At 39.2% G+C, this 17,890-nt stretch overlaps 1 protein-coding gene across 1 annotated transcript in view; it reads left to right on the top strand.

The window, feature by feature from the left end:
* The window catches only part of arid5b (AT-rich interaction domain 5B), an 83,904-nt gene that overhangs the window by 19,488 nt on the left and 46,526 nt on the right, over window positions 1-17,890 (top strand). The window contains exon 4 of the mRNA XM_030441783.1: window positions 17,157-17,387. Within this exon, the coding sequence (XP_030297643.1) occupies window positions 17,157-17,387 (231 nt within the window). The remainder of the gene's footprint in view (window positions 1-17,156; window positions 17,388-17,890) is intronic.

Genomic DNA, 17,890 nt, shown 5'->3' with positions numbered 1-17,890 from the left:
TGGACACCCTGTTGTTCCTATTAAAAGGAGCTGAAAGTTCAAATCAACATTAAAGGTTAACTCCACCAATTTTACACATCAAAGTGTGTTTACAGGCCTTTGGGGAGTACTACAACACATGTGGAAAAACCAAGTATAAATCCTTTTAAATTGCATTGTGGGTAATGAAAAGCAGTCCAACTGGTCTAGCATTGTTCTCCTATAGGACTCTTTCATATGTATGTGCAAATCTAGCTTGACTCTGTTTGCCACAGGGATCTGCGCTGTAAAGGATTGTATTTAACTAACAACCCACATGTCTTGTAGTATTGTGGTCAGAGGACTTTATCTATTTTTTTTTTTTTTTTTTTTTTTTTTTACAACAATGTAAAATTGGTGGAGTAACTGAAAATAAAAAACAAACAATGTGAAAGTAATGTGCAGATTTGAGGTACTTTGAGCCACGTCATACTTCTACTCTGCTGCAACTCTGAAGAAAATATTGCACTTTTTGGTCATCTGATGGTTTCATTTACTTCACAGATAAATATTTTACATGCGAAACATATGCGTTTGTCTATTATGATGTGTTTTTATATATTTATTATATTAAAATGATAATGATAATTTGTAAATTAGTCAAAATTAGCTCCACTTCAACCACCTAAACAGTAAAAAGCCACTTATGCAGCAGTGATAATAATCTCATAATATTAGAGTGTACTCATAGGAGCAATTTTAATGCATTATGAGTACTGAGGAGGCCACTAAGTACTTATAATTGCGATACATCAACACTTAATGCACACTTTTACTAAAGTGACACTTTAAAGATTCAGTTCTGTGTGTAAGAACTTGAATCATGGCTCACTTTTTTCACGCTCTGTGGTTACATGATTTAACAAGACTGAACTGTGCACGTTGATGATAATAACTTGAATCCTGCAGCTTGTGATTGAGAGCGAACAAATGATCCCCCACATTAAATACCCATTTAAATCCACCTTAGCATTACGGTGTTGGAAAAACACTTTGAGTCAGACCTGCGCCAAGGTAAAAATAGATCTTGCCGCTGATTGCAGATCAACATTCTCAACATCCACTTAATATCTGTCATAATCTGTAAGGCAGAACTGATGCAAGAGGGTCACACAGTCAGGCTTCAGGCTATATATATATGTGAGTACTGCAGTGCTCGGTGTGGAAGATAGACTCAGCCTTGAAGGAATAACATAGTGTTCATTTTGCAGCACAGAGGTAATGCATTTTACCAGCATTGAAAGGTAATTGCAATGAGGGATTTGATAGATTCCAGACCTTTGGTGGGAGCTCTGTTTGTGTGTGTGTGTGTTTATGTACGTACGTACGTGTGTGTGTGTACGTGTACGTGTACGTGTACATGCGCAACATGCTCACACATACTTGCTTGGATACATAACTGTTCTTAATGCTTTTATTAAGCCAAAGAAACACAAATGACGTAATTTGTATTTGTAAAACATGTCAGTGCAGATGGTGTAATATATTTTGGTTTCTTTGATATATTGACTGCCAGAGGAGTTGGAAGGGAGCGCCTTGGCTGCAAACAATAGATCATTGATGCCTCTCTGTCCTCTTTCTCAACCTGTCAGTCCATTTCCTTGTTATGTACTGGCCTGAGGAGCACTTGGCAAAATGAGAGGCATTCAGCCAGGCTTGTTTTTTTTCCCCCTGATTTTCCCCTCAGCCATAATTCAGGGAAAAGCTGTTGTTTCATCCGACGTGTCAAAGGATAATATCTAAAGTTAACACTAGCCGAGTCACAGAATGAATATGTGCCAGTGTAGTAAGTGAAACTTAAATTTATTGAATGTGAAAGCAGCTGAACAGATGGAGGACTCCACAGATAAAGACGGATATGTAGTAAAACCACCCGATGTTTGTGTATCGGCATTCATGTGGAGCAGATTGATTACAGGAGCAGTTTTTAATATTTATCATCAAACTGAACAATTAACATGTTCTGATTATTTGCTAATGTTTTAAATAAGGTGATGAAAAAACACTGGGAACGTTGTGGAATGATTCAAAAACTCCTGTTTCTGGGTAAACAGAATAATTGTTAACAGGTGATGGTGTCATGATTGGGTATAGGGCTGCGCCAGATAGCCTTAAAATAATATTGCAGAATTTGTAGGCTTTATCGTGGTATATTGAAATCTCCTCAAAAGCATTTCATAAACACTAGGATTGGGAGACAAAATCTAATATCATGAAATTTTGGACTAAATGCTGCAATATTATGACAATGTTGAGATGGCAATTGGTACTTTTACACAATATGAACTGGTTTTTGACAACTAAACACCAGTAATGTGGATTTAATGACTATGTGGGCAATGCAAGTATTGGAACAAGAAGAACAGTCTGGTAAGTTCAGAAAATGACATTGGTTTACTGTAAGGCAGCCTTTAAAACCAGGAAAAGACAACACTTAGTTTATATCATGATACAAACATATCCAAAATCTAAGACTATATATGTCTCATATCATTAATGGGATATATCATTTATATTGCCCAGCCCTATGAAAGGCTCATACTAGAAAGGCTCATTTGTTCACAAGAAAAGCCGGTAATAAAACTGTTTTCTGTTCGTTCAGCTAATTTGCAAATGAATGCATTCAGTTTTTATTTGTTTTTACACGGCATCCCAACATTTTTGGAATCAGGGTTATAGGATTCATGTCTCTTCTCACTGTGTCATTAAAATACATAACAGTCTGTGGATCGGTTTAACATAATAAACAAAAATATGTCCCTCTGTCATTTTCAAATCATATTGGATTAGTTTCATTGTGAGTGGTGGTAATAAAAAAAAATAAAAATGGCCAGAGAGAAATGAAAAGCATTTTTTGACATGAGCGACCAGCGGACATAAACTTGTTATCAGAGCAAGTAGATATTCTCTCTATTGAAGTTCTTATCTTTCCTGTGCAATGTGAGACAAGCAGCTACAGACACTGTATGTGCTGCATTACACTGATTACAGCTCTGTTGGTGAAGCGGAGGTTTGCCACATCACAGGCTGTGTTTTAATCTGTAATGAATGAGTTTGAAGCCGGGATTCGGAGCAGTAGTTTTATCAGAAATTACCTGCTTGTTTAGCCAAGATTCTGTGTGTGTCGCATGAATAACACAACAGGGAAAACAGGACCGAGCTGGGGGAACTTCAAACGGAGATCATTAGAGCTTGTGGAGAGAAAACAATTGTTAGTGGTTGTTGTTGTCTTTTTTTGTGGCGCTTTTAGAATGTGTAATCACAGCTAATTGCACGACAAAATATGCAAGAGAAAATCCTACAGTTCGCATTTTCTGGGATTTGCTTTTGTGTCTTCAATACGCTTGATACCAGTGACAGCACATAAACAAGAAATCTGAACAGATGGCACTGGTTTTTAATGACATATTGCTATCTGTAAAGTCTCCCTCTAAGCCACAGACTAAAACGTCTCCCCTCGGGGAGCGCACCGCTCTAGTTGTTATCATCCGCTGCTAATGTCACTCTTTTCTTTGCCACATTGTCAAGTCCTCCAGCTAAATAAATGCAATGTAAATTGAGTATTGTGCTGGATGTAATTATTGAAAAGGGTTCCAGTTGGCTTAACTCAACGGGCTGTTTATTTAAAGCCTTCCTCCTCCGTGCAGATCTGATGATAGCAAGAGAGAGAGATACAGGGAGAAAGAGAGGTTCTTATATAATGACAGGAATTCACAATAGAGCCATGTTGAATGACAACCCCCCCAAACATCTCCAACAAATACCCCCCTCCCTTTTTTTTCTCCTTCTCATTACACTTTTACCATTGGGATACATGCCTGTCCCAAATAGCCTCTAGTATTATTCTTTTCCCCTCCTGCTCTTTTTTTTTTTTTGCTTCATTCTTTTACTGAAAACATATTAAATCATGTTTCCTTTTACACAGTATATACGCCCAGAGAAATAAGTCTGAGTCGATAATGAGGGCCCCTCTTTGAGGAAATACACACGGCAACTTTGATCTAGAATGGCATGTAATTCCTTGCCTGACCCAATTCCCAATCTCCTGATAAGATGTTTTTTTCCCCTCTCCCTCCTTTGAGCTAACCTTCCCGCAGAACTCACTCAAATGGGAACTTGCTGTCCCATTAAAGATAGATTTAAATCCAAACATGTCATCCATTTCATTCTGCAAGAGGAGGATATGTGAAAGTTAGAAATGCTGAGACTCTATGTATCCCTTTTTCTCTCCGTTGGTGACAACCTCTGAGATCTCTGATCACAGCTGCTCAATCGAGTTTGTGTCGGACAGAGCAGCGTGACAAATGAGAGTGGCCGTCATAGTAGATAGAGTATCATCACCTGGGTGTAAAAGCTTTTAGGCTCATATGAGGAGAGGCAGAGAGACATGGAGAGGGGTTTCGCTTGTTTGTGTAGTCAAAAGGCAGCTGTATTTCTGCAACAGAAGATAGTTGATTAAATTTGCTCCCTGTGGTATTTGCACATTTTGGGTTCTCGCCGCGCAGCTTGTTTTTACTCTAAGAATTGACTGCGCCATAAGTGGATTGACCCCCAAAACCCAGCAGTAGTCTTTCATTAGTCAGGATGCAGCCGGGGACCAGACTGAGAACAGTGTTTAGGGCCAATCCATCACGACACAAAAGGGGATCAACATGGCACAAACTTGTCTTCCTCGTCTTAAGCGACAACGCGGCCTCTGACCTCGTTGTAATCGTGCTTTCAGCGAATCTTCCTCGAGACTCTGATCATTCGGAGGGGCCACAAAGCGACGTATGATTTCAAAAAGGGGGCCCTTTGGAGCTGTCTGATAGCTCATTTGTTACGCGGCCCCTGTTGTTTTTGTATAGTCAAAAGAACCAATTTGGGTTTTTGACGAGGAGCCCCTCTGAATAATTCCTTCATGTATTACAGGACCTATTAAATGCAAACTTTTCAATCTGGCAATCAATAAGGCAGGCAGCTTTCCCTGGCCCAGTGCCAGACACATTAGGGCTGCGAGCGATGGTTGCTAGGGAGCTGAGCCTGCTCAGGGGAAAGAATGTTTAATGTAATAGAATCACATAAATCAACTGGAGGAAAGTGCTTGTGTTGTTTCTTCTCTTCTTTTCTCTTCTCTTCTCGCTCTCTGTTTAACTGAAAACATTTAATATGGGTGTGTGTTTTTGAAAATGTGGTGCAGCCATTTCTGTCAACCGCAAGAACATCTGGGATGGAATTAAGTTGAGGGAAGTTGAATTTTCTCTGTGTTTATGCGCCTGTGTGTACACTTCTTATGAGTGTTACGACCTGTGTGCGTGTGTGTTTTTGTATGCATAGCTGTGTGTCCTCAATCCTTGTGCACTCCTGAATAAATTGAGGTGAAAATTATATAAATGTTTCTTCTTTTTTTTCCGCTCTTTGTCACAGGCCACTGCCCCACCCTGCTGAAATGAATGAGGCACTTTAGTGCTTTACTATAATTAAGAACAGGAGCCAGCATGCATGGAGGGCTCTCTTTCTCTCCGTTTCTATGTATTACTCTCTCGGTGTGTTACTCGCCCTCTGTACAGTTTCAATAGAACATTTCCTTTGGGTGTTAGTGGCCTTTTGTGGGAATATGATTATCTTAGAAGAATTAGCGCACAGACATGGCCTGCAAGTGTGAAAGCGGATATCTCTTAAAGTCACACTCCACCCATCAATCTGATGTCTAGAATATTTTTAATATTAGGTACAGCAGATGTGATCAGATGGAATTCACGATGGCTACAGTTGATTTAACTCCATAGACACCTGGCAAAGCTTAAACCATTTCTCCACTTTCCATTTGTACACCCAGTGTGCTTCAAATAGTCATATTTTTTATTTTACCGAAATACAGATGGATACACTGCTGCGGCCCTGTTCTTTGGGCACACCTGCCTCCGGCTTGTTTGTTGGTCAGAAATTCTGCGGTAGTTGACTCGCTCCTGGGCTTGTCACTTACTTCCTCAATAAACAAAACACCAGAGGCAGCAAGGCTTAACAGTGTTGTGTGTTAAAATGTAAATTTCTTATCACAAGTACAAGTGTTTGACACTGAGTTTAAAACAGGACAGCAAGGAAGCAGATTATGCTGCTGATAGGTTTCTACAGACACTTACAGATACCACACCGAGAACAACTGGTGGTTGATTTGCAATCCCAGTATAGGTGAAATAGGTGAACTTGTGTACTTTCTGTATTGTTGAACATGGTCGTCTGACCTATCTGACGTTTCTGCTGCACTTATTTTATGTGCTGTGTTGCTCTGCTTATGATAAACAACATCTCACAGCTGTCTGACAAACTGCTAAAAGTGGGAAAACTTAAGCTGTCAATTTTTTTCTTGTGGTGTCCCCAAAAGAAAATAAGGTCCCAAAATAACACTAGTGACCGTGTTGGTGTTGGATGAGTCCACTTTGAAATAACATAGTTGAAAAAGATAATTCAGTTGTATGTAATCTACAGCACGTGACACAAGTGTTTTCTAACTAGGAGTAATTGTAAATGAACACCGTGGTTGGTTTTATTGTAACAATCCTACAAACTAGTGTCCTTTAAATTATTGATTTCAAGCAAATTGAAATGTGAAGGTTTAAAACTGTTTGGCCCTATTTATTGATCTTTTTTGGCAGCCTAGTTGCAGCTGCACAATCTGTGAATCCAAAGGAAGGAATGAACTACTTAGAGGTTAATATTTAAGAGCTGTGTTCATAATTTGTTATACGAACTCCTCTTACCGCTCTGTTTTGGTTCCCCACCAAATTTCGAGAAAAGATGTTTGTCATTTAGCTGCTAAAAGCCCCACTGTGTTCAGCAGCTTTTTGCCAACTGTGTCTGTCTGCTTTCTGGTGCTGAGCAAATAGTGTATGGTGAGTATCTTAGAGCTTTTTTTGTTGAAAACAACTTATGGTTATTGGTTAAAAAGATGCTAATGACAGCCCTGGACATAAAACAAATAAGTAAAGTGAAAACAATAAGCTGAAAGATACTGAAACCTTCCATAGAGCCCATGGGAATTTAAACATTCAGTCCTTTATTAGTATACTGTAAAAATATGAATTACTGCAGCTAGATCATCATAGTATAGGTGCACACATTTGTCTTTTAATACCACATCATTAAGATCCTTCTCAAACAACGACTCAAGGCCAATCTGAACAATGATCAATCCTATTTGCACATGTTGTATTAGAACTAGAATAAAATCCTGTATTTTTATCAGGCTCATTAGCCCTCTCCATATTAATTAATTAAATTACTAACAACTTAAGACCAGTAAAGGGGAAAAAAAGCCTCTTAGTTAGATAAGACTTGACTTGATGATATCATGATATTGACTTCAGCCACATCGCCTGGTCCAATTTTGAATCCTCAATAAATATATATTAGATAAAGAATCCTTTTTAAAGGACTGAACATGTGTTGTGTACATCTTGTGTCTGTTTGTGTGTGAGAGCACAGATTGCAGCTGATATGATGAGCAGGGGAAAGGCGAGTCAGTGTCTGTGACTGATGTTATGTTGATGACGGACGGCCACTGAGTCATTTGCAAACACAGTATGTTATTCAACGCAGATCCATTAAATAAAAGAGAAATATTATTCCAGTTCTGCTCCCTTTGAACAAAATAATCTGAGTGTTAGTGACACACTGGGCGACCGCTTTGCTTTGTTTTACTCCGGCACAGTGATTTATTGATGCCGTATCCCCCTGAGTAATTAATGTGATATTGTTTACAGTACTGACTAGCTTGTAATTAGTGAAAATGTTCTAGCACATTTTGTTTTATCCGCGATAATGTAGTCATTCACAGATTGGACAAGCGATGAGTCATGCAAGTGAATTTATTCCATCTATTCCATTGTTTTATGTAATTCTCTCTTCGTGGCAAATGCAAGGTTGTTGCAAGTGAAAATGTGACGCCTCCCCCCCCGCCCCCTCGCCCGCGCATCGTTTCCATTTGGTGTCATTGACAGATGCTGTTCCCTCTTTATTTGGTCAGGTTTCAATAACATGAAACCAATAGCCAGATCGGGCGCCTGCTGCTGCTTATATGGCCCCCTCTCAGTGTCATGTCCCCTCATTCAGAAGTGAGAGAGAGAAGGCGGATGAATCAGAGATGTGTTATATATTATGAGAAGAGGCTAAATGGAAACAGGGCAACCACAAAGATCAATACGGAGCAGAGAGTAGAGAGCCTGCAGGATGTACTGAGAATACCAAACAAGAAGCTTCTCCTCTCTCCTGTTCTCTCTTCTCCCAGTATTACTTCCTGCTTATTTTTATCATTTTTTTTAAAGCTCTTTGACTTATTATGGTGTTAAAAAGCAAAGAAATACATCAAATATGAAAGTGACATTATTGGCCCTGGGTTACACCCCTAACCATTTCTCGCCAAGCCCACAAAAGCAGCAGGGGGATCCAGTAAATTCCTTGGCCGAGCAGATAATGTGGAAATGTTGACAACAGCAAATTTGAGCCGAGTGAGTGATTTAAGGACTACAGCGGGTGACAGAGAGCATGAGAGTAATGGTTTTCAGCTTTTTCCTGCTCGTACTGTGACAAGAGAAAATGAGCGCACTTGCCTGAGAGATCTTGTCAGAGCCTGTGGGCAGTTGTTGAATATTTTTAAGCTTGGTTGAATGTAAATGACACAGTTTACATGAGTCACATTTGGGTTTTAATTAGCCGCCGTAGATCGGCTTTTAACTGTCAGCAGCCCTCATATTACGACTAGTTTTATTCCCAACTTCCAAAGCAGCTACAGAAACTCTCCCAATAAAAAGCAGATCTCAGAGATGCAGCAGTAGATCACCCTTTTTTATTTTTCTGGTTTGCAAATTCAATGATATCAGCAATGTTTCATCTAACATTGCAATAGCTATTCATCCAGCAGAGCAGCTGCTTCAACCACAGCTAATGAGTTTCATGTTGTATGCGGCATTCTGAGATTTTGATTAAGACGGGTAATTTATCAGGCTTGTTGTGGAAGAGAAGCAGAATTTTTTCCTTTAATGTAATTATACAAAATATTCTTTAATTCTTTCTGGTATAATGCGATGTCAGAGCTTGTTCCCATCATATTTATTTCTCCCATATACAGTCTGGATGCATTACACCACATTTTCTCTTCGCTTGTGAAGAGAGGAAAGTGTTTTTTCCTCAAAGGAGGATTCTGGCTCACTGGAATATTTCCCACACAAATATCAGAATCATCCTGTGTTGTTAAATATGATTTATTCATATTTACCGAACAAAATATTGTGCACATATTACAGCATGTTGCTTTTACTGTGCTGGAGTCGAGTGAGATCTGTATTTTAATGTGCAGTGTCTCATGACAGCTAATGTAGCTAATGACTTTACCAGCCCGCTTTGGGCTGCAGTCGTGTCGCTTACACTGTAGTGTGATACATCAGTGCAATATTTGGACCATATGATTACTATTACATATTTTAGCACATTGGCTGTGAATCCCATGTATGCAACATCACAGATATTTTAATAAAGCTACTTCTCCAACAAGTTTATCTGCTCAGGTTGGTTTCATACAGGACTGTGACTAACAAACATTTTTATTGTCATGGATTTTCCCGGCTGATTTATCCTATTTGAAATACAATGATGTGTTCAAGGGGAATCACAAGAGTGTCCAAGATGTCCGAGAAAGAATAATCGGCTGTTAAAAGCATCTCACTCATGAGTAATTTTGAGAGGGAGACAGACAGGAAGCAGACCCAGATGTTGCAAAACAGATGATATAAATTTCATCATGTTTTGCATTAAAAAGTTGCTGTTTGGCAGGCGATTCGCAAATTTCCTTGTTTCCTTCAATATCAAAGACGGAATTTCACTCATTCTCTGTGATGGATTAGCGAATGTATTATTAGAAACTTTTAAGTCTCTCAAGTTGATTTTTTGTACTCTTGTGAATGGAGAACAATGGCTGTCTGGAAGCCAGGAAATCAGTACAATCAAATCTAGTCGTATGAAGGAAATACTGCAACTCAGAAAAAGAAGCCATTGACATTTTCTCAAATGACATCTTCAAGTCAATACGTATAAAAACACAAGCTCTGCACTCCTTTTGTTCTCTGTTAGCGCTTTGCTCCCGATCTCGGCTTGTACAGTTTTTGATTAGAAGAGGTGCTGGAAGAGTAATGTTGCTGAGTGACACATGTTTGCAAGCTTTTGTCTACAGAAAATCAACAGATATAGCTTTCTTTGAGTCCCTTTCATATGTTTGGCATCTGTGTCATCCCTTGGGTCATGATTCATAACAAAGCACGATCCTACAAAGCCACACCGCTAACATACTGTATTGATTTACTGTGTTTCTCTAATGCCACCTTCAGTCAAAACAATATCTGGAACACTGGTGTGTGTCTGTGAGTAAACAAAGAAAAGTGTCTCTGGACAAAGCTTCTTTGAAACTGATGCAATTTATAAGGTTTTCCAGGCCACGAATGAGTTTAACAGACTGTCCATTTTATATAATTGTCTTCCTGACATCAGGGGGCGGATGACTCAAAACTTAAGTAGAAACATTGTAATCATTGGTCCCGACCTCGTTGCACAAGCAGTTCAATAGTTTCGAGACTCTTGCTGTGCTCATGTGTGTGAAAATGTAAAAATTTGATTCCTGTTTGCATTTTACTTTGCATATTACAAAACTGGCTCAGTCGCGCTTCTTGAATCTCGGGGATGTTAGTAAGATCAGCTCCATCCCGTCGTCTCAGGACACAGTGAAACTCATCCATGCCTTTGTCACATCCTGGTTACATTATTGTAATGCACTTTTTACTTGAGTAAATCAGTCATCCTTCAAGTGTCTGCAGTTTGTACAATCTTGTGCTGCCAGACGATGTACAGCATGCTAATATCACTCCTTCCTTTGCTCCTTTCAACTTACCACCAGGACTTTTTAGAATTGATTTTCAAAATGACTTGACATGGCACAGCTCCAGTCTACAGTGGTTTTCTTGTAGGCGTCTTCAGCCGCCTTGTTGTACTACTTTCTCCTGCTCGTGCTACTGCTGACAACAACAACACCAATAAAAATTACAAGTTGAAGCAGTAAAACAAGCCATATTAAAGATGATGAAGGTCCTTTAGTTGTCTGTCAGACTGAGCGCAATCAAAAAGAGAACTAGCTCTTCTATTTATGGTTCCAAAACTATGCACCAGAGAAACCTGTCAGTGTCTTCTAGTCTTGTTTTGTATTGTCCTGATTATTGTATATATTTGTAGTTTCATCTTTTTTTTCATTTCTTTGTTATGAACCTTTTCAATTGGGTGTTTTTGAATTTTTCAATAAAACTGAAGGATGTTGAGATTTGCAATTCTTCTATTTCTTAAGCCAAACAAAACATTTCGAAAGCTCCCGAATCACCTATCTCTATCCAGGCAAGCATTTTAGCACAGATTCAGAAATCTCTGTCCATACTTACATGCCTGAAAATGCATATCACAACATGTCAGTGTAAACAGGAAGCAGATTGTATACTCTGTGGTTTGTTGCTTAGTTGCAGAAAGTACTACGAACAAGGCAGGGAAACATGACTGCTCTTTGGTTTTTGTCGATAATTCTAATTTTTGTTCATGTCGATGTAACATTCTCCATCATGCAGAAACGCCACAAAACAACATAAAGCTGTTCTAATTTGCTAACGATGCTACATACACTAATAAGACCTAATTAGTAAATTAGGAAATGAATGTGGGTATCCACTTCAACCTTCCTTATTTTTCAGAGACCTAAAATGCTGTATACATGTGTATGAAAGGCCAAGATGCATAGAAAAGGCTTTCTTTCAGAAATACCCATGCACATGTTGATAGGAGTCAAGCTCCAAAAACACCAGATCCTACAATTCCCACAATGCAACTTGATAGTGTCTTTCATTAGGGCTCTCTTGGCTCGTAAACCCTCATGTTTCTTTATACTCCACACCTCCCAGTTTGTAACACATGTTTTCTGTTATAACTTTATGGTGTTGAGATAACCCTGATGATGTCATTGTGATGTCATCAGGATTATTTTTGTCAGACTTTGGAAAGCGCCTCAAGAAGATATTACACAACTGTTTTCACAGGCTCAGTATTGGCAAAATGCTCCTTTTGAGTGTAATGCATTTGTACAGAACATATTGTACTAAACATTGTACTTAACTGTTTAGTCTACTTTATCAGTTTACTGTATGTTGTATTGGAGTTTATTGAGTGCTGCACTGGCTGAGTAGTTATAACATCAGCTGTCCCGTGGAGCAGTTATGGCCCTGACACTATTGTAGTTTATGAGGTCAGGCGCTTTACAGTGTGTTCTGAAAATAATCTCCCACTCCGCAGCTGTTTGATCAACACGCTATACTACCAGCACCGGGAGAGGTCTGATAGACAGAAAGAGAAAATAGAAAAGAGATCCAGAGAGGGAGAAACAAATTGCATAATGTTCTCACATAATGTCTTCCAGCTCTCCAGCGAAGCAGCCGCAGCCAATTAGAAAGCTTACACTAAGATAAGGACGTCCTTTATTTTGAAAGGTCGGGCTGTAGGAACAAAAGGAATTTTTAAAGTGTACGTACACTCAATGCGCATTACACGCACTGACACACACTGACACACACACACACACACACACACACACAGACCGACATGCATACTTTACGACGCCTTTGTACAGTTATTAATGCCCTGCGGCATTAATCTCTCTCCAAATTGAATCTAATCAAGTGAAATGCTGTGAGGGTCCTCGGGAGAAAGAGCAGGTCTGACGGTGACCGCTTACAATAAAATCCCTGACATTTGGAAACAAAGCCTGCTCTACCTCTGAGCTGTAATTGCGTACGACAACTGCTGCAATCTTTGATGAATGTACGTGTGTGATATGTTTGCAGGAATAGGTGTGTTTATACATCCGTGGGCTTTGTGGCGACTTTCTCTGCATATAGACTGTCTTGTGTGTGCATGTGTGTGGTTGTGTTTGTGTGTGTATGTGTACTGGTTGAATGGTTTTAATAATTTCTTTTGAAGTGGTTGTCATACTGGAGTACAGTGGAACTAATTACGCTGATTGTCGGGAATGCAGCTGCTGTAAATATGCCATGAATGGTGTCCTTCCTGCCCTGTTTCTGCTGCACAAGTCACTGATGCTATCAGCCTCCAGCTTGATAAAATAACACCAAAAAAGGGGGAAAATGCATTTTTAAATAGCTTCATTCAAACTGCCTGTTTTTGTCTTTAGGAAGGTGAAAAGCTTGCTAGTTAGCCACCTCTGAAATATTAACTTCGCAGCAGAAATTCCCCATGAATGTCATATCCAAGGGCTTTGTAAAAGCAGACAGGACAGTGAATAATTCATGTTCAAAATGTGTTTCAAACTGCCTGACGCTGCTTCATCAACTTTTGAACCGTGTAGTCGGCTTTGTTAGCGAGAAAAATATTAGCTCTCTTCTTTCAAACAACACTCTCTAACTGCAAAATGTGACAGTGACGAAAGCTTTAACGAACACTGAATATTCATAATGTGTCTGTGTTTTTAAGTCATTGTGCAGTCCTGTGCTGTGTTGTATTACCTCTGCTGAGGTCATTTTATCCTCAGGTTATCAACATAGTAGTCAAGTCAGGTCAGTTTTGGTTATATAGCCCCAAATCACAAATCACTTGGCCTCAGTGGGCTTTACAATCTGCGCAGTGTACAACACACTCTGTCCTTAGACCCTCAATTTCAGTAAGGAACAACTATCCCTGAAAGAAAAACCTTGTAGCAGTGAAAAACATGGAAGAAACCTTGGTTACGATGTAATCATGTTGGCGATAATCACAATATTTAAAAATTAAATGTCGATATCATGTAAATAATACACATATGATAATATTGTAATCCAGCATTTCAGCAACTCCTTATTCCTTTCCATTTGTCTTTGTTCTCGTACCTGAACACTCTTTGCCACTCGCCAAAATCTGAAAAAAGAAGAACATACAGTGACTGTCAGCTAGCTGGCTACTACCATAGTTTACAAATGTAGCACAAAATCATTTTTTAGGGAGATGACAAATGAGAGTAAGACACTTTACCTGCAGACATCACGGTTATATCGTTATTGTAAATTATTTTGGCCACATAACCCTGTAGTGAAAATCTCTTATTGTAACAGCTCTTTACATAACAAGACATTTAAATATGTCTACTTGAGCTTTCGGGTATATTGTTACGCTCCACTATCTTATGAACTGTATGATTAATCAGTTGAGAATATTTGACAGACTAATTCATGACTAGACTATCACTCAGTAGAGCGCATACCTCCGCCAAGGCCCAGCAATCCCCTTTTGTTCTCACTCCTATATACCAGCCACCTAGATTCACTTTTGATAATTTCCTCTCTGTGTATTTACGGTGGGTAGGATTTTAGGCTTGTTTTATATCAGGCGCATTAAACATTATAGGCAGACAAAACTAATCTGCTGAACATGTATTTTCTGCCAAGTAATCAAGTAGAAACACCGGATCCAAAATCCTCTTTAACAAACAAGAAATGTCTCTTCTGCGCCTTCAAATACCTATTTCTTTCTTAAAGTGCCTTGTTTAACTAATTCCATCTCCTGCTGCATGAAGAATATAACCGAGCATGTAATTAGTTGTAGATTATGTTTCTATTTGTGTGTGGCAGGAGATACTGCTATAATTAAGCAGGACTGCATAAAAAGTACAGTTTTAATCAGCCTCGGTAACCTGTAGCCTTGACAGTAAATGCTCTGTTATTTGCATAACATCCACATATAGAAGATAATTCACTGTGAGAAGAGAGGTTTTTCATACAAGCTAAATAAAGAGGCTACACTTAATTAAATATACTCTATAGTCTGCCTGTGTGCTATGATTATGCAGGGGAAATGTCAAGAATGCTTATTGTTAATAGATACAAAAACAATCCAGAGCACTTATTTTATTCCTGTATGAATTTATCTTTTATATCAACCATATTAAACAAGATACTTCATTTTTTACCATGCAACTGTCACTTTATGGTGTTTCTATCAGCTAGAGATGGAAGTCCTGGACTACTACTTTGAACCAGACTGGCATATCTCAACAGCTATGGGTGCTGATTAGCAAACGTCAGCGTGATAATATGTTAAACTAAGACTTGATGAGCATGTTAGCACACTGGAGCAGCTGTACCTAAGTAGATGTAGCTGTTGTCAGCCTTATTCTTACATGGTATAATATTAACCGCTTGATTCGTCTATCAGCAGATCTTCCTGGCTTTTATGACAGTTTATTGTCTTTACTTCCTGTCAAGAGGTTTCCAAATAACTGAAGAGAATTCCTTGTCAGTTAGTTGTCACAGGTGATGATGCATAAGTCAGACTTGGACTTAAAGGTTGTACGTGGGATATTGATTGCAAACCCACTTCGTAAATAACACACCCAGTGTGCTGGTGAAGTGTGTCTGGAATGAGAGGTTTAATCACTTCTTGAGAAAGAACAGTGAGCTTTGTTTTGAATCGGCGGTGCCTGATACAGCCAAATTAGATGCCATAGATATCAAAGTATGATGGGAAACTATCACACAGTTTGCGTTTAAGTGTTACATTTTCTCATAAATTATTAGATATTGAATTTTTCCAGCATGTGTACATGGATGTATACATTTAGATGGTTGTGACATGCATGATAAACTACTCCACTTCGATCTGCTTTTCAATCAAAGTTGCATGTATCTGCGACTTGACATTCCTCTCGTAACACCGACAGCGATTTAAAACATGCAGTCCAGCGACATTGTGTGTTTACAGTGCAGCACACATGAAAAGGTGTTGTGTCAGCTTGGTGAAATGTGTAATTACAACAAGGAAAGGGGTTTCATAAGAACTACTTAAAAGTCACAATGATACGGCAACATTTGAGCATGTTGCTTCCTTAATGTGAAGCATTTCCTGAAACGCACAGATCTCAGAATCCGAAATATTTTGTTGAACCACAAGAGGGAAATCCGGTTACTTTAAAATTGCTCCTTCAAGAATATAAATGTCACAGCACAGAGAAAATAGAGAAAAAAAATATAGAATAGAGAATCAATAATAGGAAATTAAAATATATACAGATGAAAATGTTAAATAAAATTCTTATGCTTTATGCTTTTCCGTCGTTTTTATTTTTTATTTTTACCTCTCCTGGAGTGAAAGATCTTGAAAGTAAAAAAGGGCAAAGTCTGCACAAACAGAAGTTCCTTATCTCCCACAGGTAATGCTGCTCCTTAAATGCCTCGTCAGTAGTCTCACATTTTAATTTCTGTGACTTCATGACATCACACTATGTCACCATGTCACACATTTGCACAATTTACTTTGAGCGGCTAGTTTGGCATGTCAGAATTGTTTTAGCACAGCTGCTCTGTTGTTGTTAGCAGTGCTGGGTCAGGCGTGTGTGAGCTGACCAATCAGGGCAGACCGGGTATTCAGGTGGGGCGTCCTTAAAGAGACAGGCGCTAAAACAGAGCGTTCCAGACAGAGGGGGAATACAGTGCTGCAGCACTGGACAGCAACTATATAAAGGAGAAATATGTGAAGATATGTGCCTAATACTATACTATATTAGCAGGGTGTAGCGTGGCACTTGACAAATTAATCTATAGCAAACATATATTGCTCTCCAGAAAAATTAATGAAAATGAAAGAATGTTTTGGCTTGACTTCTCATGAAAAGTTTTTGTGGTGTTGGAGTATTTAATCCCATGTTTACCTTGTTAAGATTTATCCGGTACTCACAGAAAGTCATAGGACAAACCTGAAGTCTATCATCTCGAACATTTCAGGCACTCTTGCCAACAGTAAAGAGCAAAAGGATCATATTCGGAGCACACTGGCAGTAGATGTGTCAGAATATAATAGTAGCCAAAGAATGATGTATGAGAGGGAATATGGTAGTAAAACCTGCAGAGAAATGGAAGAGTGAATGTGTCGTGTAAAATTAAGTGCTGCCATTCTCTGCAAATCTTACAGGGGCACTTGAAAAACAAAACGTTCTCCATTTCCCTACATAACTTTCCCTACTGAATGTCAGATTTAACAATATGATAAAACCTCTGTGGACCTTTTTAACTGTGTGTCTGTATTTTGTGTGTTTTCAGGCCAGGAAGAGGACGGGCGGAAGGTTTTGGTCCTCAGTTACCCCCAGTATTGCCGCTACCGCTCAGTGTTGGTGCGGCTCAGAGAGCAGCCATCCTCTCTGCTCATAGACCACACAGTGTTGGCGCTGGGCGGCATCGCTGCGTTGGGCGGGAGCACGAGGATCCTGTACTGCCGCGACACCTTCGAACACCCCACCCTCCTACAGAACGAGAGCATCTGCGACGAGTTTGGTGAGTATGGCAGCTGGAGATTTGATTGTAGCCTTTAGATAAGTTATCATATTAGCTCATCTGAAATGCCAGTAGCCATTATCGTGGCAGTTTATGGCATTTGGAGTGTTACACATGGCCCCGTGAAACATCAAACTCCTCATGTCCTGAGCTCTGAATGTAATCACGCACTTAAAGCTACTTTTCACAGCACGGTTCATCTCAAACTTTCAATTATGTCATTTTGGTTACCCTAACCATTTGTTCAAGTCTGCTTTTAGTGGAAAATGGACAGTGTTTGCACTTTTTGGGCCAAGCAATTTAGCTCCATTGTGCTCCATTGAGTAAATGTGCTTGAGTCCATTTAAAATTGTAATTTCTGAAAGGGCTGCTTATCAAAATGAAGACCACCAAAGGGCAATGAAATGGAAGTTACTGTAATATTTGGGTTGCAAAGCCAAATGCAGTTGCTATCCTGTGAAAACACAATTATCTTCAAAACAGCTGTGTTTTAACAAGCTGAG

The sequence above is a fragment of the Sparus aurata genome, chromosome 15 (genome assembly GCF_900880675.1).
Source record: "Sparus aurata chromosome 15, fSpaAur1.1, whole genome shotgun sequence".
NCBI lineage: Eukaryota > Metazoa > Chordata > Actinopteri > Spariformes > Sparidae > Sparus > Sparus aurata.
The sequence above is the reverse complement of the archived record's forward strand: the minus strand, read 5'-3'. Positions and strand labels throughout refer to the sequence as shown.